Source organism: Neocloeon triangulifer, unplaced genomic scaffold, assembly GCF_031216515.1.
Source record: "Neocloeon triangulifer isolate White Clay Creek 2 clone unplaced genomic scaffold, ASM3121651v1 ptg000014l, whole genome shotgun sequence".
In the NCBI taxonomy this organism is placed as follows: Eukaryota; Metazoa; Arthropoda; class Insecta; order Ephemeroptera; family Baetidae; genus Neocloeon; species Neocloeon triangulifer.
The window spans coordinates 18,953,377-18,976,705 of record NW_026775556.1 but is presented as its reverse complement, the minus strand read 5'-3'; the positions used below and the strand labels follow the sequence as shown (position 1 = coordinate 18,976,705).

The 23,329-nt window shown below is 35.6% G+C and overlaps 1 protein-coding gene across 13 annotated transcripts in view; it reads right to left on the bottom strand.

The window, feature by feature from the left end:
• LOC132200125 (cell adhesion molecule Dscam2-like) overlaps positions 1–23,329 on the bottom strand; it is a 137,053-nt gene that overhangs the window by 23,624 nt on the left and 90,100 nt on the right. For 11 of the 13 annotated variants that reach the window (XR_009442148.1, XM_059625339.1, XM_059625343.1 and 8 more), the window contains exons 6-11: positions 17,663–17,872; positions 16,776–17,017; positions 13,633–13,780; positions 12,201–12,352; positions 7,919–8,029; positions 566–724 (exon numbers count right to left, since the gene is read on the bottom strand). Coding sequence is in view for 12 of the 13 variants with exons in the window: in XM_059625339.1 (XP_059481322.1) it covers positions 566–724; positions 7,919–8,029; positions 12,201–12,352; positions 13,633–13,780; positions 16,776–17,017; positions 17,663–17,872 (1,022 nt within the window). In the remaining variant the exon portion in view is untranslated. The remainder of the gene's footprint in view (positions 1–565; positions 725–7,918; positions 8,030–12,200; positions 12,353–13,632; positions 13,781–16,775; positions 17,018–17,662; positions 17,873–23,329) is intronic. The other 2 variants (XM_059625340.1, XM_059625342.1) reach the window with 1 other exon arrangement.

The following is a 23,329-nucleotide window of genomic DNA, read 5'->3' as shown; positions in this document are numbered from 1 at the left end:
AAAACACCAACAGTCCTTCAAAGAAAACATTAAAATCCAAGTAATCCCACTCGGAACCCAAGGGAGTGCCGTCTGGATAAATATTGAAGAGATGTACATTTTTTTCCCGGCAAAAAGCAACAGAGTGTTGGATTAGTATTTTTTGTATTGTGTTGTTTTTCTGATAAAGCTCTCGGTGCAAAAATTCGCAATTCCACCTAGCAGATAGCGGCTTGTTATTGCGAATGGAAATATAAAAGCTCTCACCGCTGATAAATGGCAAAACATCCACGCGAATCCCTTTTTTTTCAAAAGCGCGTGCAGATGACTGCTTTTATTTAAAGTGTCGCTGCCGTGAAAGCAACAAAAAGCAAAATGTCCGGTGCTGCTGCTGCTGACGCCCGATGCAAATTAACTTTGTTATCTGCGAATAATTGGCTGAAAAGTCAAAAGCAGAGTTAATGGAAAAGTGCAATTGGCTGTTTGCAACCCTGCGAGATGAAATAACAGGCTAATTATTAAACGTGATTAGAGCGACGCTGATCGTTTTTTTACTTCGGTGAGAAAAAATTGGAAAAAATCCTACCTAGTACTCTGATGTCGACGGACCTCTGTGACGAGTAGTTCTGCTTGTTCTTCGCCAAACACATGTAGGAGCCCGAGTCCAAATTTCGCTGCACGTTTTCAATGATGAGGGAACCGTTGGTCACTTTTTGACGGATGTTGGTCGGAAGTCTCACATCATCTGCAATCAGAACCAAAAGGAAATTTTAGAGCAAATTATTTGATTTTTGCTGTTAATCTTGAAATTATAATAGTTTAATTAAGACAGTAGTGCACGTTTTTTTTTTTGTAATCCATCAACAGGAGAATAGATAAAAATTCTAATTTCGAATAAAAACACTTTGTACAAAATTTGCAATATTTAATAAATAACTGAAAATATTTTTGTTAATGCAATGTTAAATAACATTCTTTTTTAGATTTGTAGAATATTTAAGGACAAGTACAATAGATATAAAGCAGACAAAGCTGTGATGCTAAAGGAATCATTGTTTAATCATCTTTAATAATGTATTCATAAGCCACGTAGAAGTTATATTTTTATTGTCTTTATTGCTACCTTTAATTTTATTAACAACTTAAATCTGAATATTATAGCTATAATAATGGAAAGATTGGAAATGAATTTAAAATATATATATTAATTTATAATTTAAAAAAATTAACAATAAAAGGAAAAATTCCATAAATGTGCAAAAATACCAAGCATGATTTATTTTCTTGCTTAAATTATTAAATTTTAATTTAATTTTTTTTAAAAAAATCTTCATTATTTTTAGCCTGAACTCATCTTGTCCAGTGCTAAGTAAATTTAAATTCTGATTCGTAAGTCAGTTGGAAAACCGATGAAACCCACTCTGGTGTATGTAGTGAAATGAAGCATAAATAAATCTGGGCAGGCGATACACCTTGGCGACAGCATTTGCAAGCGAGCGACCTCAACCGTGCCATGGGTCGAGCGCCGCGTGCAAATCGCCTGAAATAAACAAACCGCTGCCCTGGAAATGCCCCTCACGTCGCATCTGATGCACCGAGGTGAATTTGCATTTGCGTGACGTGTTGCATAACACACAGCAGGGCTGCGCCGAGCTAAATAACCAACTGGTGCCCTCGGTGCAGTTTGCCGGCGAGAAGTAATGCGCGCGGCTGAAAGGGTGCACTGTGGTGTGCAACTGCAACTACTGCCGAGGGCGAAATGAAACCCGAGTTTCAGACTTTCCAGAGAGAAACGGCGATTTATTTACGACGTGCACTTTGCAGCAACAAACAAATAATGTAAATTTGCGCACGAGAACGCGTTCGTGCATGTGCGCGAATAAATACACAGAACGCAAATTTCCGACGCGAGAGCGAATTTTCTCTAGCTGGTGAGCACATTGTTCCGCGATAAGGAAACACACGCGACGTTGGTGACTTTTAAAAGAGCTCTGTGCACCTGGAGCCGATGTTTCTAGAGTTGATTTCATTACGGTTGTTTTTCAACTTTAATTTAATTATTGTTCAGTATTTTTTTAAATTCCATATTCCTTAAAATAATTAAGATTATAAATATTTACAATGAATTTTGAAGAAGCATACCAAGCTCGGAGGAAACAAAAAAAAAACAATTTTTTCAACTTCACCAGAGTTGGAAGCCTAATGATAAAATCTTAATTAAGGTATGAATCATGATATTTAGTTAAAAAAGGAATTTATAATTAAAATTTTAAGTAAAAGGGCAATGAATGTCCAAAACTCTGTATTTTCTTTGCCAAAATTTTTAGGATCTTTAGCGACTTAGAAAAAAAGTTACGAACACAAGAGTAAGTTTAAATTGTACGTAAAACATTTGGAAAGTTAAAATGTAAGTTTTGAAGTTAAGCATTTTCTGTTTATTTTCCAGTAAATTTTCAGAATTTAAAATCAATGGTTTTGGTTGGAATCATCAATGATTGTGTGAAAAAAATTGGCTGAACAACAAAAGTAATTGAATTCCTGAAAAAAAAAGTATAAAAATCTGCTGAAACCTTTTTGAAACATCATCTCATTTGTCCCTTTCCCCAACTCTATACAAAACGATTTTTTTTTAAGAATTTCAGCCTATTTTACATCCATGGATGGCTTCAAGCTGCGGTTAGGGGCGCTTTTACTGTCGTCCAGCAGGCATTTTGATGGCCAGCTTGCTTCAGCGAAGGGCCAGTGCGGCTCACTAACCTCATTAAGGGGTCCTTGGTAACTTCATTAAAGGTTCACTCTCGCTGCCTTAGGTCGTCGCTCTCACGCATTACGCTCTTCAGGCGTGCTCGATAATAAAGGCTCATCACCAGCCAGCCTTTGAATTCGCTTCTGTCGCCGACCAGATAAAATAAAACACGGCGGGTGTGATTTATTCGCGCTTTTATGAGCTATTTTCTCCATCCCGGCTGCTGGAATTATTATTGCACGGCTGCTCTAAAGCAGTTCTCTCGGCTCGCACCGCCGTAATTCCAAACTAAATCATCGGAATGGCGCGCGGGATTTGCAGCTTTTATTGTCGCGCAGCAGGCGTTTTGCTTATGCTTTTATTTATTCCGTTGTGTCTCGTTCGGTCTACCTGCATTTTATCTCTTTGTTTCAAGCTACTGCTACCAGGGGAGGAGAGAAAGGGCATCGTCACCTGTTAGAATTTCAATTTCAGATGAAAGGATGTGATAAATTGTATTGTTACACCGAAACCCTTCAGGACATATTTCAGTTCAGGTTTTCAACTTGCGTTGAAAACTGCACTACTTACAATATTCTAAAATAAAAATAAATAATTGTATGTGCAGTTCACGGCAGTGCGCGGCAGAATCCTTTTTGATTTTGAATGTTTTTGTCCGACTAAAAACCTTCCCCCCTCCTAAATTGCTTTCTGTTTTCAATATAAAGTTCTGTACTGGCTTCTAAGTCAAGAAGCCAATATTTGGGGTTATTGGAAGGCTAATATTGGAATTTTTCCCACAATTGTTGTTAAGAATTGTTTTGACTATCAAGCAATCCTGAAAATTTAGCAAATTAGAAAAATAAACAAAATTTTTATTTTTTACAATCCAATTAAGGAAGAAACGCACATGGCCAATTATAAGAAATAGATTTTTTCAACAATGGTGTTGTTGCAGTATTTTTTTAGTGCTCGAAAAAAGTTCTAGATATGGTTTTGATTTTACATTTGAATTCCCTCTCATTTTTTAAGTCCTGAATTGACCTTCGTTATTCAGAATAATATTTAACATTCTTTATGCACCTAGGAATATAATTAATTAATAAGTGTTCTTTTATAAATTATTGTTCTATATTTTTTTCATAACTTTTGTGACTAACGATTAGGATAGGACAAAAAAAATTGTTTGCTGAAAACCTTTAAAGAGAAAAACTTAAGAATTTTGGAGATTGATGGAGATATAAATAAGTTTCACCGAATTTTCTTATACGTTGGCACATTTCTGTTCAATTGAAATATGCAATATTACCAAACTAGGTCGTTAACACAGAACCAGGCTTGGTTATACCAGCATAAGACTTTCCGGAACTCCATTATGTGTCGACGATGATGAGTGTTTGTCAATTAATACCATCCACGTGCGTTGATCTATCGTGAAATTTGCATGTCGGCCGGCACGCAAAACGCCCCAATAATTCAAATGCGCCACTCAGAAAGCATTAGTTTGATTAGCACTGTATAATAACTACAGAGTGTATGCCCGTGATTGAGGCCGCAAATTGCTCTGTCGGACGCACAGAGAGTCCGGCGTGTGTGTGCCCTGCATAGTTATTAATTATGAGCATATCGATTGTGCCTGCGAAGCTCGAGCAAAGCCAATAAGCCGCTGCATTCTACTTCTGCAAACAGCCGTGCCGAGGCCCACATACGAACCAACAGTTAATTACGCCCAGGCTAATTACCGACCGCGCTAATTACTTGAGAGGGCCACAACTCCTCTTGGGCCAGATATTGAGCAATTCCGCGAATTTCGAATGCTTCCAAAATGGCCGCAGTAATTTCTGACGTGGCCAAGAGCAATTGCAAAATTTCAAAACTCGATTTACACTTACACAAGGTAAACTAAATTTTATATTTCAGCATTTTACGCGATTTTAAATAGCTTTCAGATCTTTTTTTTTAAAGATTTCATTGTTTTAGACACTTCAAAATTTATTTTAAAATGAATTTCACCAAAGTTTTCGGGAAATCTTTCATCACGGTTGCCCCTTCAACGAGTTTGTTAATCACTTGCTTAATTAGTTAAAAACAAAACACCCTCAATTAGCAAAAGTTTTAGGCATTAATTGACTGCGAAACCCCGCCGTTTTAATTATTGAAAAACCTCTTTGCTCAAGATCAATTTACGAGAGATTCGGAGAAAGTTGCTTGTCTGCGACCACAGGGGTGGAAAAACAATAAAATGCACTTGCAAGACGAGGGGAGGAACGAATTAGTTAAATCTCACCGAAAGCACCCTCTCGAGCCCATTAAAAAGTATGCACTCTGCAAAAAGAGATTTCAGGGCGCTGATGAGGATAATTTGGCCACCATTAAGGGATAATCTCAAGCGATCTGGAGTCTCTTTTTCGTCCGCATGACAATCACTCTCCACCGTTTAAAACCACAATGGTGGCACGGAAAAGTTTTAATGCGTCTTAATTGCATAATGAACCGAGAGCAATCTCTTTTAATTGATCTTGGGAATTGACTGACATAATTAAATTCGGCTATCACAAAGAAAAAAATCAATTAATTATCATTAATAAATTAATCCATATTTAGTTACGAAAAAATTTATTGGATTGGTGTACCTCGTGGCAATCTCTGCCCAAATCATAAAAATATTAAAAATTATACTTAAGAAAGTTGAAAGTTTAAAATTTATTTAGTACAATGGGTTAAATAGAGATTTATTTCTTCTTCTGAATTCATCAATTTCACCAGAAAATATTTAACAATATAAACATTATTAAGTCAAATATTTAATAATTTAAGTGGAGCAAAATTGACGGACATTTTAAATCTTTTCTAATGAAAAAAAAAGAGTACAGATAATTGATCAAATGATATTTATAACGTTCAGTAAAGAATAATTTAAAACACATTTCATATGAATTATTTGGCAATTTTTCAGTATTCGCTGAGAGAAATTAATCAAAGTGACTCGTGATATTTTCCAAAGTGTTGTCCCTGCATTCCTGACGAGATGCGAGGCGACAAGCAACGAATCCAGAGAGGACAAAAAGCGCGGTCTGCTGCTATTCGATGGCGACGACGACTTTGTTCCGAAAGAGGTTATTCATTGTTGTGTCGGTGCGAACGGAAGGAAGGAAGGGGGTAAAAAATTGCTCCAGTCTCGAATGACACAATGAGTCGCGGGCGAGAGAAGAAGAAGACGGAGAAGCGATGACAGTTTCACTTTGGCTCTTCATTGCCTGTGAATAATACAAATAGCGACGTCGTCGAGACGAGAGCGGGCGGAAATCTCTGTGGTGACGTGACGACGTCGAAGCTTTTTGCCCTGGCGGCGCCAGCCTAGATCGGACGCAGCGTTTGCATTTTGTTTCAATTGGCCAAGTGAGATTGTCAGCAGGGAGCAAAATATCAGCTCTTTGCTCTTTTTAACTGGTGTATTGGTCTAAACTTAATTCGTTTAGTCACATGATTAAATATCAAAAAATTAGTCAACAAGTTGCAATAATTATGCACTTGTAAAAACATAATTATAATAATTATAAATTACTTGAATATAAATATTTTTTAATATTGTTATTCTTCATAATTTCCGCATTTATTTATTTATATTTAAAAAATATTAAATAATTTACAGCATGAAATTTATTTAAATTTTATTTTTATTTTATTAATTTTTATTTTTAAACTTCAATAAATAAGGTATTCAAATTGGAGTTCTTATTTATTTAAATTGAACATATTTATCTTTGTTCAATGCATTCTGTAGGGTACATCACGTAATATTAGTGAAAACTAAAAGTTCGTAATACGCTTAAAATAGAAAATACGCTGTTAACTTCACTTAAATTATCAGGTTGATGAAATATTTAAATATAAATTGCAATAATAATGATTGTAAACTGAACTACAAAAATGATTTCATTAAAAATGACTTTTCGTTTAATATTTTATGTGATATTTTTTTTGCTTTAACAATTGGAATCTTTGCTAGTGGCGCTACCTTTTTCATAACAAGTCAATGTTTCCCTATTCACTAAAAATTATTTTCTTCAATGCTTATACTTTGGCATTTGAACCAACAAACAAAAACAATTAATGAATAATTCCTGTGCTCAATGTGTCTCAAATGAGAGCTGCTGCCATTATTTACGAGCGGTGATGTTTTTTTATTGCTTAATTACAGACGTCATTTATTTTTCATTTATTTCATTGTAATATTTTCTATTTCCTTTCAGTTAAAACTAAATTAAGGCAAAAGAACTTTAAAAATAAGAGATTGTTTTTGTTATATTAACTAATTCAAAGCTTATGAATTATGATAGTCGACCATAGCCAGAAAATAATGTTTTTTCTAAAATAATAAAACCAGAAAAAATATCATGATCACTGTTTTGAACTCAATTATTTTTTATATGTCCGAATATATTGAGCTCTCAGATATTCATTCACTCATCAAGCAATCCTGTAGATTTGGGTTTCTTTTTCTGTGCCGCTCTGATCTTGCAGGAGTTCAATTTGATTCAATAGAACGGCGCAGTTTAAAAGGTGTGCTCCGTCTAGCAAACTAGCTTTACAAAATTTATATGTCGCTGATTCCTTAAAGTGATAAATACTTGAATTGTCAGTTTTCAATTTCCTCAAAAACACTAATCAGCAACTGATAAATGAAACTGTTTCTGAAATTGAAACTTTTGGCTAGAAGGATTGACTTTAAAGTGAAAAGGAAGAAATTGTAGTTAGTTGCAAAAGTGAACCGAAAGCAATTTTTTCCATTGCAAACCTCAATTAATAATGTGGGCGGCGTTTTTAGTGGCACAGCTTTATAACACCACAGATTCGCGCCAAAATTAATGATCTGTCCGATTCTCGACGGTGGCAAAAATGAAACACAAGAGATTGCTTTTTCCCGCGCAAAAATAACAAACCGACCATTATTGCCACCGAGGAATGAGTTGTCGCCATCAGAAAGCAATATCTCAGATAGATTTATTATTTTCGTGTCGATACGCGCGCCCATTCGTCATTGGCACATGTCTCGAACTTTTTTCCTTTCATTCTTCTCTCTCGCGCTCGCGGAGATTTACAGTTTTCAGACGACAGATTTTCCTGCTCGGCGGTTGGGACTGTAGCTTTGGAACGGCGCGCATATTGAGCGAAGCAGATTGGAATAAATAGAAATGGGGAAAAACGACTCACCCTTTTCCCAGATGATGGTGTCTATTGGGTAGCCGGCGACCGGGCATTTTATTTCCAGGCGTTTGCCGGCGACTGCAGAAATTGATGGCATCGGTCGCACGTACGGCTGGCCTGAAACACGCAAAAACAACTTTTATTGAATCCGCCACGGCCGCACTTTCTCGCAAATAAAGGGCCCGCAGGCAACTCTCTTTTGTGGCTCCAGAGTTTGCTTCGTCCGGCAACTTGATGGCCCGGCTGAATTCAATCAGGCCTGCTTATTTACTTATTTACTACGCCATTCTGTATATATGTCACCAAATCGAAGCATAAGGAATGACAAAAAGGGGAAAAAATGGGATACAAAAATTAAAAAAAAGTATCTGGATCAGCTCCAGCTTTTGTCTGTTTCCCTATTTAAAAAAATTTGGCTACGAAAAATTTGATCTTGTAATTTTAAAGCCATGACGATTTTTTCAAGAAAATTTGTCTCAATTAGAAAAAGTCCGGTTCTTTTTCATTTGAACATATAAAAATTGACATTTTCGGAGTTTAATTCAAAATTTTTTAAACACTCTGTAATTTATGTATTTTGGTTATACAAAACTCGTACTCTCAACAATTATGAGAAAGCCCGAATTTTGTGGTATAAGTCAATTTTGCTCTTATTTCTGAATTTGGCTACACGGCTGCCATGAAATACTTCTTTTGGTCTCTACTGGTGATAAATATTTTTCAACAATTTATTTATGAATCAAGTGCTACCAAAATAAGAATAAAATTATTGATTATTAGAAAAAAAATCCTAATATAAAAGTGGAAAAATTAAATTTCTATATGTAATAAAAATTGCCACCTTTTTGGCCTTTCACAATAGAAACGGGAAGAATTAAAGTCCCCTGACCCAAATAATTGGCCTGCCTCCATTTTTCATCAATAATTATTTTCCATCTCGGTGGTTGCGATCGGGAAAAAACTGCCTTACGTCGAACGCAGCCCTTCTCTCTCTGTTTCGTCATTGGTCTTTCATTACTCTTGCTTGGCAGGCCTTGCTGGCTGCGGCCGACTTGCCGGTGCAATTAAGCCTCTTGTTGAGTATAGAAACGTGTAGCAGGAAGCAGCAGTAAGGCCGGGAAAATAATGCTCACGTTGAAAAACACACCGCACTACCATGGCTGGTCAAAAAAAGTAAGGCAGCGCGTTTTTCACGTCATTTGATGTTGATTGAAATTAATTGTCAAGGGAACACAACATTGGCTTCTTTAGATATTTCAAGACTGTAGCCCAGCAGAATGAAGTGGATGAAAGAACTGAAAGTGCTTTAAAAATGTCAATAAATATAATGAAATTGCCTTGAACACAATAATTACTTCTACAGTTTTAGATTAAAAAATATTATATTTATTATTTTTAGTTTCTTAAAATTTGCAGGATCGAGGTCAATATAAGAATGGCATTAATACCAGCTCCGACTAATTTGACCAACATGTCATTGAAAATATAGTGTTTTAGGTCTGCAAAAAATTTAGTTGCAAGATCGAGGTCAATTTAAGAATAGGATTAATTACTAGCAGCGACTATAATGAAAATAAGACCAACACGTCATTAAAAATATAGTGTTTTAGGTTATTTGCAGGATCGAGGTCAATATAAGAAAGGAATTGAATAATATTTTTACGATTAATTATACATCAATGTTCATGCAGAAAATGTATGTAATAAATACACGAAATAACGTTTGGGTGACATAAATTTATAAGAAATCAATTTTTTGCATCAAGATAAGTACTTTAAAAAAAAGAAAAATGAATATTAAATAATTTTCAGTTGAAAAATAATAAATAACATATTATTAGGATGTTTATGAATTTAAATTAAAATTTACTTAGTTGATCAAAAATAATTGTGAATTAGCGAGGGAGCAGCATTATTTGCAGCGGTTCTCAATAGGAGAACAATGAGGCCGCATTAGATCATTGCGGCCGCACTAATAACACGGCTGCAGATGTGTGTGCTGCCGGACTCTTGTCTCGTCGCATTAGCAGCGCGAATTTATGGCCAAATAACCAGTCCATAACTGGGACAACAGCGAGAGAGCAGCTGCAATTATCGGCGGCGCAGCGTAATTGGCACTTGGTGCTGCGCGCCTGCAAACCGGCGGACGAACGGACCGCGATCGCGCATTCAGAACGTATTTAGATTGCCGGCGGTGGCACCGTCATTATCAAGCTGCATCTTCGTTTGTCCTAGTTTTGCATAAATGCACGCTCGCGAGCAGCCCTTGATTTCGGGCCACAATGAGCAGTAATTGAAATTAGGGAACATTGTTGACGCCGCCCCGCCATTGTGATAATTGCTCGGCCCATGTAATCCGCTTCTGGGCTTTGTTACAGTTTAACGCAGAGTGACATCATAATGAAATTTCACTTTAGTTTTGACATTTTGTTTGTTTTGATTCTAGGTTCTGGAATGGCCAAGTGAAAGTCATGACTTTAATCAGTGGCATCAAAATTATAATTTACTGAAATTTTATCATGAAATGCCCCCCAGTTTAGTCCAAGGGTATATATTTAGAAAATTTAAATTTTATGCAAAAAAATTTGGAATTCCAATTCAAACATTGAGTATTGTGATTGGAAAAATGATATTGCAAATCTCTTTTTAACATTTTCAAAGCCACTGTTGAAAATCCCTATATTTTTCTCTAATAGTGTGACATTGTGGGCTTAAATTTTAGTGTTTAACGGAAGATCCCAGTTATAGGTTTTTTTAACAATGGTCTTTTTCGAGCGAATCCTATGTTGATTCTACTGAAGTCAACCTAAATTAAAAAATAACAAAATAATATTTATTTGTTGCCATAAAGTTAATATTCTCAAAATATTCCAGAAAGTTTCTAAATAGAAAAAATCCACGGAATGTCTTTTTTATTGAAAATTGCAACAGTAAAATAAGTTTTATTTTTATTTTAGTCTCATAATAAATATTAAATTTTCAATCAGAACTACAGAAAAAAAAGGTTTTCTGTCAGAATGATATCAATTTCAATTAAAAAATATTATTGAGCCTGAACATTTTGAAATGAGGATCTTTCCATGAAATTAGAAGACTAAAATTATGTCTCATGAAGTATCAAGTAAAAATTTACATGTTATTCAATATTATTCTTCACATAAGAAAAACGTTAGTTTTTTCTTACTGAATGACCAAAAAAGTAAAAAATCGCTGCTCAGCGCAAATCACACGAAAAAAAGCGTCCGTCAGCAGGGAGTGATGAGTATGAGCCGCGCGCTACGTCCTCCAAGGCTATTAACGAGAGTTTGATAGCACCATTAGCTGGAAATGCGCCATTGTCTGCGGTGAAATGCAGTCAATAAAAGCGGTGATATGCACGAAACAAAGAGCGGCCGCCCGCCGATGTTTAATTTGCCATGAGCACTTGACAAAGAACAAAAGAGGCGGGACGTGATCATTTGCAAAGCCGGCAGGGAGAATGAAGCTGAAGAACCCACGAGGGGTTAACGCGGAAATCAATGACACCGACCGAGCCAGATTACAAAAACCAACAATTTTTCACTCTTGTACAGACACAGACCGACACCCTTGTCGCATTTTGCTTCCTGCCTTTTCAGATGATCTTTTTTTTTTTTCATAATTAAATGATTATCATAATTTTAAGAAATTTTATCAATGGAATAATTGGGTTTTTAGAAAAATTTCAGAAGTTACTTAAAAAAAAATTACTAATGAAATCTGTGACAATCAGAATTTAGAAAATTAAAATTCTTCTTTCATGAGGATCAATAACCCTATGAAAACATTGTAAAATAAGATTTTTTATTATTTATTTCAACTTTTACTTGGGTAAGACGGAGGACGGAAAAATAAATAAATTTCGGCAAAATATCCCTCAAACCAAAATTTGCAATATTTTTAAATATAAATTAGATGTGATAGTGGAAAACCTTTTGATTTCTATGATCTTTTTTTCGTTATTTAAATACTTTCATTTAAAAAAAAATGTCAAATTATTGAGACTATTTAAATACGTGTTCTTAATTTTGAAAATTTAGGTACCTTTCAAGCACCATCAGATCCATTGAATTAATTGGCAATTCATATTTAATATCGGAAAATTGTTTCTGTGTCGCGGTCAATGCGAAATTTAGGCCGGCACAGTCGGACACACTGTCATTATCAGAGTAGTGCGGTCGGATTTGCTCTGTGGGCGACACACATTCTCCCTGACAATATCCAGCGCCGGCGGCTCAAATCAGATGACAAGCAAATGATGCAAACTCACCGTAGACGTTGAGCCTGGCCGAGTGCCTGTCGGTGCCAGCGCGGTTTTCGGCCACGCACTCGTACTCGCCGCCGTCCTCGGCGCGCACCGATGAAATGTTCACGTGGCTGATCACGTCGCCGAACACGCTCACGAACTGACCGATCATCAATCTGAAAACCAACGTGAAATACAAATGCCGTGAGACAGGCAGAAAGCACGTACCACTCAGTATGCAAATTGCGGGACGAAATAAATGTTGTGCGTTGAATAAAAGCTGAATTTTTAACGCGCAATGTTTTTGGGAAAATATTTAAAACAGAATTAATGAAGCGACCGTTGTTGATTTCACTTGCCTGGCTTTAACCCTGTGACTTGAATTAGCGGATATTACTAGAATGCACTTTTTTTAATTTTGAGGACTAAAAAATGTTGAGGAAATCTTAATATTTTTAAAGCTCTCATTGTCAGCACAATTAGGGAAGCTTTTAGCTCAGAGATATTTATGTTTCAATTGATAAAATAGGAATTTATAATTTAGAAAGAAAATGTAATGGTTTTGTATGAAAGAGAACATAACAAATTACAAACTTTTTAATAAGTTTAATTTATCCCATACAAATAATAATAAATTATAAGTAGAAAAATAAAATAGAATTTATAATATTATCTTTTAAAGTATTTCTTTTTAAAATTTTATGGTTATTAATAAATATTTTATATTAATTTACATTATTTATATCCTTGAGTCAATCTTGTATTTTTTACTGAAGAATAAACATTTCATTCATTAAATTAATTAAGTAATGTATACATGAGACTGTATTTAGAATGTAAAACAGAATGTTTATTCTGTTGTACTGATTCCTCCCTATTGCTAAGGATCAATAAGTTTTAACTTTCAATATTGAAAAAAATCATAAATTACATATAAATATTCTAAATTGATTCCTCATAATGAAAATTGGTCTTAAGTCTTATTTACGTGCTGCCATTTTAGTTTTGAAGGTAACATGGTCAAAATTCCAAAAAATGATATAAATAAATATCTTTCAGAAAAAAAATTATAGTTATTAAAGCAACACGATATCTAGAGAGAAACTAAAATATGAATAAAATTTTTTAACGATCACTGCAAATTAGAGAACTAAAAAAAAAAAATTTCTCTTCCTCATTTTCCCTACCTGTTTTATAATGTATAATTTATAGCAAAAGTTCGGCATGATTGAAACATAAAAACTAATTTGCAAAATCACAAGTGAAATCAACAGCTGGCAAATAAACTTGTCACTGAGCACATTTCAACTGCAGCCCCGCAACTTTTCCAATATCAAAAGGCTAAATTTGAATTCGTTCAGCGCGAAACGTGTAAATCAGCGCGCGGTGGAATGATTAATTGCGCTGTTTGCGTGTCGGTTGGTCGGTGGGTACGGGTCGGTTCGCTTCAACTCACCTGTCATTTCCATGAGGCAGCGGAAAGCCGTCGAGCGTCCAGGTGATTTGTGGGGTCGGATTGCCCGACGCGCTGCATTTCAGCGACACCGACGGCCCCGGTTGCAGGGTCTGCTCGATGAATCGGTACACCAGCTGCGGGTACACCTCTGAAAGCAAATCGAGTGCCATTTGCATCACACGTGCTTCATTACGCGCACATATTCACACAAGCAATTAGCTCCTGTTTTCGTTTGGTTTGGCTGCTGAGGTTTCGCGTGCCACTGGCGTTTTGCATCATTTCGCCACTGTTTGCATTGCATCGAGTGACCCCATTCCAACAATCAATTCTTGTGCAACTCTCTCAATTAGTTATCAATGGGAACAACAAAGAGCTTTTTGTGCAGGGGTTGAATTTACTTCAAAACACGATAACAATGACAGGATATTGTTAATACGTTAAAGGAATTAAGAAAAATATTAACATTGGTTTTTTTAAATAAATGATCCATAATTTTAATTACGTTTTGCTTTAAAAAGTCCCAGCCTATATTTCTAGCATTGTTCACTTTTTTCCAAAAAATTTCAATAGTTTATGTACATTCACAATAATATCTAATATATTGAATCCGCGACTAAAAACAATATGTCAAGTTAATTCCCATTTCAAGCTTCCTATTTTATAACACATTAGTTGACAAATTATTTATAACTTAAACAAAATTAGATCGTTACAAAAAATAATTTAATACTAGCTATTTAATTTTTAGTTTTCTTAATAATTTATTAATTATTATTGCAGTTTAAAAATTTAAAAATTTGTCATTATATATTAAAACTAAAGTTAAATCACGGAAGTCATTAAAAGCTCAAAATAAATAAGTATATAATAGATTATATTATAACATATATTATATTTACATGTCTTTTAATTTTGGCTATAACCAGGAAACCAGGAGCTTATGTAGATCTATGCAACATGGATTAGTTATTAATATTGTATTAAAAAGGTTATGTTTTGATTTAAAATAAACTCCCTCCAACAATTTTAAGTGTTCTTAACATAAATTTTTCAGATCATCAAGTGGACTGCAGAAATCTAGATTTTCTTCCATTAAATAAATTGTTTTGGTTTCAACGTCTGCAATTTTTGACAGGCGCTTCTAAATATTATTATTTCCCGAATTTCCCGTTTGTTTCATTTTAGGAAGCCCATATTTATTTATTCAAATTCAGCATCTAAATTATATGAACGGGATTTGCTCAATGTTCAGTAGTTAATCCTAAAGATAGAAGCAACGACGGTCAACAAGTAATCAATTCAAAAGTTACATCAGAGCAAACATTAACAATTTAAAAAAAATTTCCAACTATAGAAAATCCTATCTAGCGCAAAAAACAAAAAATGCTTTACTGTATGGAAAAAACTGGACCCTCATTTCACTTTTTATTTTAAATTTATTATTGGCCCTTCAAACTGACGATAACTATTTAAAAATGTCAAAATGCATTTTTACCACAACGAATTATGTTCATAGAAACAAATAATGTAATTACGCAATTTCCGAATAGCTAAAATTTTGTAAATAATGAAATTATTATTATTTTTTTTTTTTGTTAATTTGAATGGAATCCTCGTAACTACAGAACTAACTGTAACAATACAAGCTGCAACCCGCTGGGTACAGCTGAAGAGCAGGGTGCCTATTGCGTAAACGAGACGCTATAGTTGGAGCCCAATCAGCGAGAGAGAGAGAGAGAGAACAAGCGGTGGGTGTCAAGTAGCTGGTTGGCTTCAAAAGTTAGCTGACACAAGTGCAAAGTTGGCATTGCGCACGTGTGTGTGTGAGTGAGTTGAAAGAAAACGCTTTTGACACCGGCGTGAAAGGCTTGCCGTGCTCGCGGGGAAACGTCAGGCGCAACAGGAGCGCAGAACAAGCAGGACAAATTCAAAGGACGATCTTGTGTGAATGCGGCGGCGGCGGCACCACCGCATTGTCAACATTTTAAAACACCTTGGCTGCCTGCTAATTGCACCGTCGCCACCGAATGCGGCGACGATCTTTTGTGCGCGCCTAATTGTCGCGCCGCCGCGAATTTGCGTGTTGCGCCGAGAAAGAGAGACACGCCGAGCAAAACATCATCCCTCATCTTGATTACACGCACCTGAATTGCGTTCTTCTTTCTCTCCCTTCAACACCACCCGCTGTTTGTCAAAAGGGGTATTGCCCGTGTTTAATGAGGTTGTGACAGCGGGCGGCTTTTAACGAGCAAATTTTCTTCCGTCGTCATTATTTACATTTGCTAGTGCTTTTAAAAAGCGAAATAAGGGAAATTACCCACATACAATTTTACGTCCCTCTGCGAATTTTTACCATATATTGAAGTTAATTAAATACGATGAACCAAAAGATCTTCTCGGAAGCTTCTGTGGCCATGGTAAAAATTACTTTTGAAAGTTAGCCATTTTCAGTATTTCTATTGCTTGTATAGAAACGAAAACGAGACACAGAGTTAGTTAGGGAGATGATTGCAAAAATTTTGTTGAATACTTCATATAATAGCAATAGTTTGTAGTCACTTCCAACAATATATGAAAACATAAAAGCGAGATCATTTGGGAAAACTGAGTTTCTATCATTGCTCTATATGGGATCTTCGGGATCTTCTATAGGTCTGCCTGATTAATATTCTTTAAAAACTACGAAACCAAGATAACGAAAAACATAAAATCTCAACATTTACATTGAGATTATGAGAACTTTTTCAGATATCATTATTTCTCAGTGACTAAGGTCGATTCCACAAGGTACTTGTTTGTGAAATTTTGAGATCTCAAAGTGATCTAATTATGTAATTGAAGAATGGAAAATAATAATAATAATAATTATCCTGGTGGAAAAATATTCCAGCTCTACAAATGCTTTGGCCGAATGCAGAAAATTTAAAAAAATTATAATTAATCTATAAAAAAAGTTGACAAATAAAAGTCTCGTGTTTTAAAAGACTAAATGAAATTTAAAATTAATGTTTTGCTTTTTAAGCGAGAGACGCATGTCCGTGTCTGTTTTATATGAATTTAAAAGCCACTATTAAACTCTTTCACTCCTGTCAAATGCATCATAAATTTAATTTGCAGAGAAAAGTTTGAGTGCGTGTTTGTACCTCCGAGCCGTAGTTCCACCGATCCCTGAGCCATGTCGTGTTCGCTCCGCACCACGCACTGGTACATGCCGCGGTCCTCTTTCGAGACGGCGCCCAGGTGCAGCCGGTCGGCGCTGGCGAGCCGCACCCTGGAACTAATTCGCAGTGGCTGGCCGTCCTTCAACCAGATCGGCGTGCCGTGGGGAAATCCGCTGATCACACAAGAAATTTCCGCACTCCGGCCGAGATCGACGGTCAGTCTGCTGTAAAAGAACAGGTGTTGCGTGCGGTGAATGAGATGTCTCGAGAAATCGAGGAAAGGTTTCAAAATATAATCGCAAACTGTTAAAGGAATATTTATATAGATTAAATCTTAAATTGTATTGAATATTATATTATTTAAGATTTAAAAATAAAAATTATGTAAATAATTGCAGATTTTTGTTTTGCCAAAACATGAATAATTTTTTAGCACAAAATTATCCAATTTTCAATTCTTCTTCCATGAAATGCCATTTTAATAGAAAATTAACGTGTTTTCCACTCTATTGTTTAGTTAGATAATAATATCCTTTTGCCAGCATGAATTTCACTTTCAGTAAAAATTATTGAAATTTAAAATACACCAAATTTAAAAATCAATTATTCAATATCTATGAAAGGGACGAAAAGGTTTGATTGAATTTTATATCTAAACCGTTTCCACAAATAAAGTAAACGAAAGTGTTTTTCTTTTACATCAGTTTTCTTTTGAACAATCAAACTTTGCTTTTAGTGCGGCGAGTTCGATTGCAGAGGATTACATGGAGTACACGTTAATTGCCGGAGAGGCTCTGGGTTAAATATTAATCACGGTGTAATGGCCAAGTTCGGCTGCCGCAGATTGCGAGATCGAAGTTGTTTCTGACCTGTTGGGCTGCATGGTGACCGCGAGAGGCGCGTTCACGGCCAGTTTGACCTCCATCACCTCGCTACCCTGTGAATTACTCGCGTTGCAAAAGTACGACCCTGCGTCCGATTGCTTGACGTTCGGGATGACAAGGGTTCCCTCCCGCACCAGCATGCGCCCGGACCCGTCGATGTTGGCCTGCTGGTTTTGACCTGTCCGATGAAACCACCTGAAACACACAATAAGTCATCAATTAAAAATCAATCATATTGTAGTAAAATTTATTTATTTATTTAGTAATTTTTCTAGAACTGGCCAGAATGATACTTGAAAAATATCTTGTTTTTATTATAAACGAGGTTCGCCCGGTTTCAATCTTTTATTATAAAACTGGTATCAATTTTAGTTTGATGCTGGACGTTCTAGAAAAACTTCTGCCTCTCAATAATTGAATATTTAATTTTTTTAAATGCTATTAAACGATCGATGGCAAAAAAAATCACTAATAGTTCAGATAATTGAACCCTGTTTTAAAATATTAATGAATTTTTGTTTACTTTTAAGCCAAAAATAGTCATCTTCAATCAAGTTAGCATTTTTATTATATTTATATATTTTGTGGCTTACAATTAAACTTAATGCTTTGTGCATATTTTATTTTTATTCAGACTGAAATTGAGAATATTTTAGTAATAGATAATCATGAATAAGTTGAAATTGTGATGAAAAATGAAACTCTTTTAAAAATGCAAGGGAGCCGAATGATTTAGCTTATAAAGCTACCACAAGGCTAACTTGAGTGTCACTTTCAATAAAATAGTCGGAGAAAGTTTGCCTCACAAGCAGCTTGCAAAGTTCTCCATCGCAAACATTCATTTTCTTTTTCATCTGCTTCGTAAATCGGTAAAAGTGCAGACATTTCTTTTTGTATTCCGATCGAAGCCCCGCCGGTGCAGGAAAATATAATTTGATCTCGAGCAAACAATATACATCGCGCGTTATTGACTGAACTCTTTCAAGTGCAATATCAAACTTCTGATTGGCGGCTGCTGCAAATTGAAAAAGAAAACAAGGAAGAAAACTAATAAAATCATGCAGGCAATCAGTACACACAGGAATGTTTTCGGGTTGATCGAATTGGACAAAGATAGAAAACAACGTCCAGTCTAATCCACTTGAGATCCGCCACGAGAAAAAGATGATCTGGCCGTAGCTGAATCATCACTCGCCGGTGGAGAAGAGAAATTGCTGCTGGCAAGCACGAGATATAAAGCTTTCAACAACTAGATCCCTGAGTCGTCTAATTCGATATCGCCATCAGGTATAGTACGGACGGGCCGTGCAGCTAAGTCAGCGAATCGAGACCAATTTGAGGACAAGGGGATGTCGGAAGAAAAGAAAAACCTTACAGGAAGTAAAAAAGAGAAATAAATAGGTAAATTATGAAAATATAATAAAGTTTTATTATTATTTTTTTCTTCCTACCCACATTATGAAAAAAAAATATATAATAGTTGATTTTTACTTCTCTTTTCTGCAAGGTTTAACTGAATTGAATTAATTTATTGACCAGATTAGATGTAAAAAAATTCAAAAGGTATTTCTTAAACAGGAGGTTTTGCTTATGTAAATTTTACCGATTAAAGTCTGAAAAAATACAACATTGCATAGGAAAATTAAAAAGTAACAATTAATTTCAGTTTTGAAAACTTATTAATGAAAAAGCCAACGGTTTTGGAAAATCGAAGTTCTTTTTCTGCATGTTTATTGCAAAAAATTTAAAATTTAAAAAAAATGGTAATAAAATTATGAATGTCTAAATTAATAAATAAATATATTTTTAAATGGGTGTATGGATTTTTGTGAAGATTCAGGGTATTTTGGGCATTCGCAAATTGTCATCGGATCAGAGTTTTAATCCCTGATCCCCACTAGTGGCAGACGTCATAGGGCAGTCGGAGAGCGTCCAGTGCAATTGAGCCACGTTTAATAACTCGCGTCTCTGCGGCGGCTTCGCAATAAAAATCACATTCTACCATGCCGGGTGCAGCTCGGGCTTCTCTTTTGTAGTCGATTTGTACTCGAGACAGAATCACGCTGAGGCGAAATCGAGAAAAAAGAAACTGGTCCGTTTTGTTGCCGGCGGACGCTGCTTCGTACGTGATATCGAAAAGTGCTCCATTGTATTCCGCCAGCATTTTTCCTCTCCCACAGCTGCAAAAAGCGTATCTTTGTGCCCGACAAAACTCACAAGGAATAAGAAATAAGCTCGCGCGCATTATGGCCGGCTTTTTTATCAGATTATGTTTATTGCAGAGAAACACGGCCTCTTCTATATTTACAGGGAAAGATTGCAACTGATTTGCCGCTCCGCTCCAAGTAGCCGCCGGCAGCTCTAATGAAATTCTAACTTGAAAGCTGCTTTAAGCTGCAGGCAGACATTTGAAATTTAAATCGGCCTCCCCGGGCCTTGCAGGAAGTAAATGAAATTGGGGAAATTGGATAGCGCAGTGTGGAAGGAAGGCAGGTAAAGAAGGAGGAACGTGCAAAAGCTAGAAGTTGTACATCAAAGGGCTCAACTTTCCCGACGCAGCCTAGAGACTGAAGATAAATCCTCAGATTAATTTCGTGGAAAACAAATAAGGCAGAAAATTATTTCGTGCTATGTAATTACGTAAGAATGTAATTATAATTTATTGAACAGTAATATTGATGATAAATTACTTGATAAAGACACAAAGACAGAAAAACTGACCTGCAAAAAAGAGTAGAGAAAATGCTCAAATAAACAGGACTTTCACATTTTCCCTTCTTCCTTCAAATTCTCTAATAATTATTATTCTATTTTAGGAAGAAAAAAAGATTAAAAATTAACTGGAAATCATTGCAAGCTATGAAACTGAGAAAAATTAAATTTTTTTAAAACATTCTTTTGATTTTTAAATTTTCCACTTTTATACTCACAAAACTGATGTCAGGTCAATCTAGCCTTCCAATCTTACAGTTTGAAATAAAAAATGGCTTCAGAACCTGGCCCTTCAACAAGTAATGAACTTATTTACGTAACATATTAGAGGGTATTGACAATAATTATAAAAAATTATGTTAACCTAAACCAAAATCTCAGTAACTTCTGGCAAGTATAATTAGTAAATTGAAAGAAAAAAAATGTTGAATAGTATACAATTATTTTGAAAACATCTCATTCTTGAAAAATATATAAGAAGCTCACTTCGTTATTTATAAATAACTTGAGAATTTCTTGCAATAAAGACGCAGGTGAAATTTGAAGTAAATGCAACGTTTGGGAATAACCGTCTGAAAACTTTCTCAAATCCCCGCGGTCGGAATTATCAAATGAATTAGAGACGCAAGGGATTGCGGAAGTCGTACGTTCACATTTTTATGAAACGCGCAAGAAGTTAATTCTGGTCTTAAGGTGTCTCCGGCCCTGTAAATTAGCGGAATCCGCAGTACGGTGTCGCTTTTTACGTGCAATTTAGCGTTGGAGAACAATTCGAAAGTTTTAACACGGCCGCCGCCGCCGCACCTCCAGACCGCGAAAACCCACAATTAATAATTTCCTACCAGCGCGCATTAAAATGATAAATCTCGCGCGTCTTGCGTGAATTTTCTACCGCTAATGCGAGAGAGAAGAAAGTTGCGAAATGCATGAACTTTGCCGGGCAGGGTTGTTTTAAGGCGCAGCTTCCGCCCTCGAATGCTCCGGGGGCTTTTCTCATGACAGCAAACCGTGATATGTGCACTTTGCATGCCCGCAGGCTGATAAGCAACAGATTGTCTGGGTCGATTTCGGCTGAAATTGTGTTATGACAATATTAGCTTTTGCAGAGGGTAGCCCCGAAAAACCGCGAGCTTCTGTAATTAGCAATTAATTTTCAGATACAGCCTCAAGTGAGAGGAAATTAGATCATTAAAAATATTTTGAAATTTACATAAAACAAGATTTTTCCAAAATATAAAACTATGATGGAAATAATTTCAAGTAAAAATCAATTATTTCAGCCCACTATTTAGAAAATTATTACTTAGTAATATTATTTTGATTTTAATTTACCTGCAGTTTTTAAAAGCTATTGTCTATATTTCAATTGAAAAGAAAATTATTTGTTTGTAAAAATTAAATAAGTCATAAATACACCAATGTTTGTATGTAAATTAATTTTCTAAATTAAAGTTTGAATTGGCAGAATTCATTTTGAGTTCGAAAAAAATTGAATTATTTCCAGGGAATAAAGGATCTGATAAAATATTTAGATGAATGTCACCTTGTTGATTCTGCAAAATAAATTTCCCATCACAGCTTGTAATGCAACTTTGGTGCAATTTTAAAAGTTTTTCGCCGATCTGCCCATAAATAGCTGTATATGAGAAACAATTTTTCTCGTCATAACTCAAAACTTTCCTCTTTCAGTCAAGACAAAGGGGGCGGAAAAGTTGCGCAGCCGAAAAATGCGGTAAAAATGGTCCTGGCTATCATTCAAAGCAGGGGAGAGACGGCCAAAGTTAAAATAAGTTTTTCTGATGGTGACACATTTTTTCTTCGCTGGTGTCATTCGAATGGAGAAGGGGAATAAATTTCGGGGCGCTGCTGCTGCTGCAAACTTTGGGGCCCTTCCAGTGTATCCTGGCGTAAATGGCGATATTCCATTGTGCTCTGGGCGGGAGCAACTTTTAGGTCTCCTGTCAAAGTTTATTGTCGTCTTCCTCCGCACCGGCGAAATCGTCTTTCGCCCCCTGTTATTACGCTGCTCTCGGGCAGATGTACTATTTTGATATTTGCCACTCCGCCCTGTATCTCGTGATACATACACAACCCTTTAAGCCGAATAAATAACCAAATTCCGGAGTGTAACTCTCTCTCTCTCGGCACCGCTGGATTAATCCGGGCGAGAATTCCATTTATTGGATTAGTAGCAGAGCCAGCCAGCAACCTCCACACAAAGCAGAGGCAAAGGACAAACAAGCTCAAATAATCGTAAATTTAATTGGAAAAGGTACTCGACTTGGCGCGCACTGCGAGTGTGCTTCGAGTTTATACAGCGGAACGTTGAAAATTGGTGCCGCAAGAGGATAAAATGAATTTTTTTCCTTGCAAATTCGGTTGGGTGAAAATAAACAGACAAAATGAAAACTAACTTTTTCAATTTCCTTCAAGTAAATAACATTGGAAAATTTGAAATTAAAAGAGCAGCGTTTCCACCATGGGTTTTTGAGTCGTTTATTATTTCAAAGGAGAAAAACGACTACAAATAATACCATGGAATTGCTAAAACTTGAATTGAAAGCACCATCAACCCTAGATCGTGGAGTTTTTCTAAAAATTTTGTTAGGATCAGTCATTAAATTAAATTAGCATAAGATCTATTTAAGTGTGAAAATGTTGTAAAAACACATAAATTTTGTTGAATTGTTTTTTTTTTCACTTGACTGTAAGAGTTCTGTTTTTATTCTTGGGTTTCCAATTAATTTGATACTCTTTGTTGAAGTTTTCATAATCGGCAATTTTTACAAAGAGCTAGATGATTTGTTTCAATTCTCTCACATATTAAGTAATCCCAAAAAATTAATTAAATTTGTAATTCGTTGTCATGTATATAGCAAACGTGCGGTTTGTAATTTCAAAAAGATGCTTTTGTTCACACAAGCATAAAAGGTGATTATT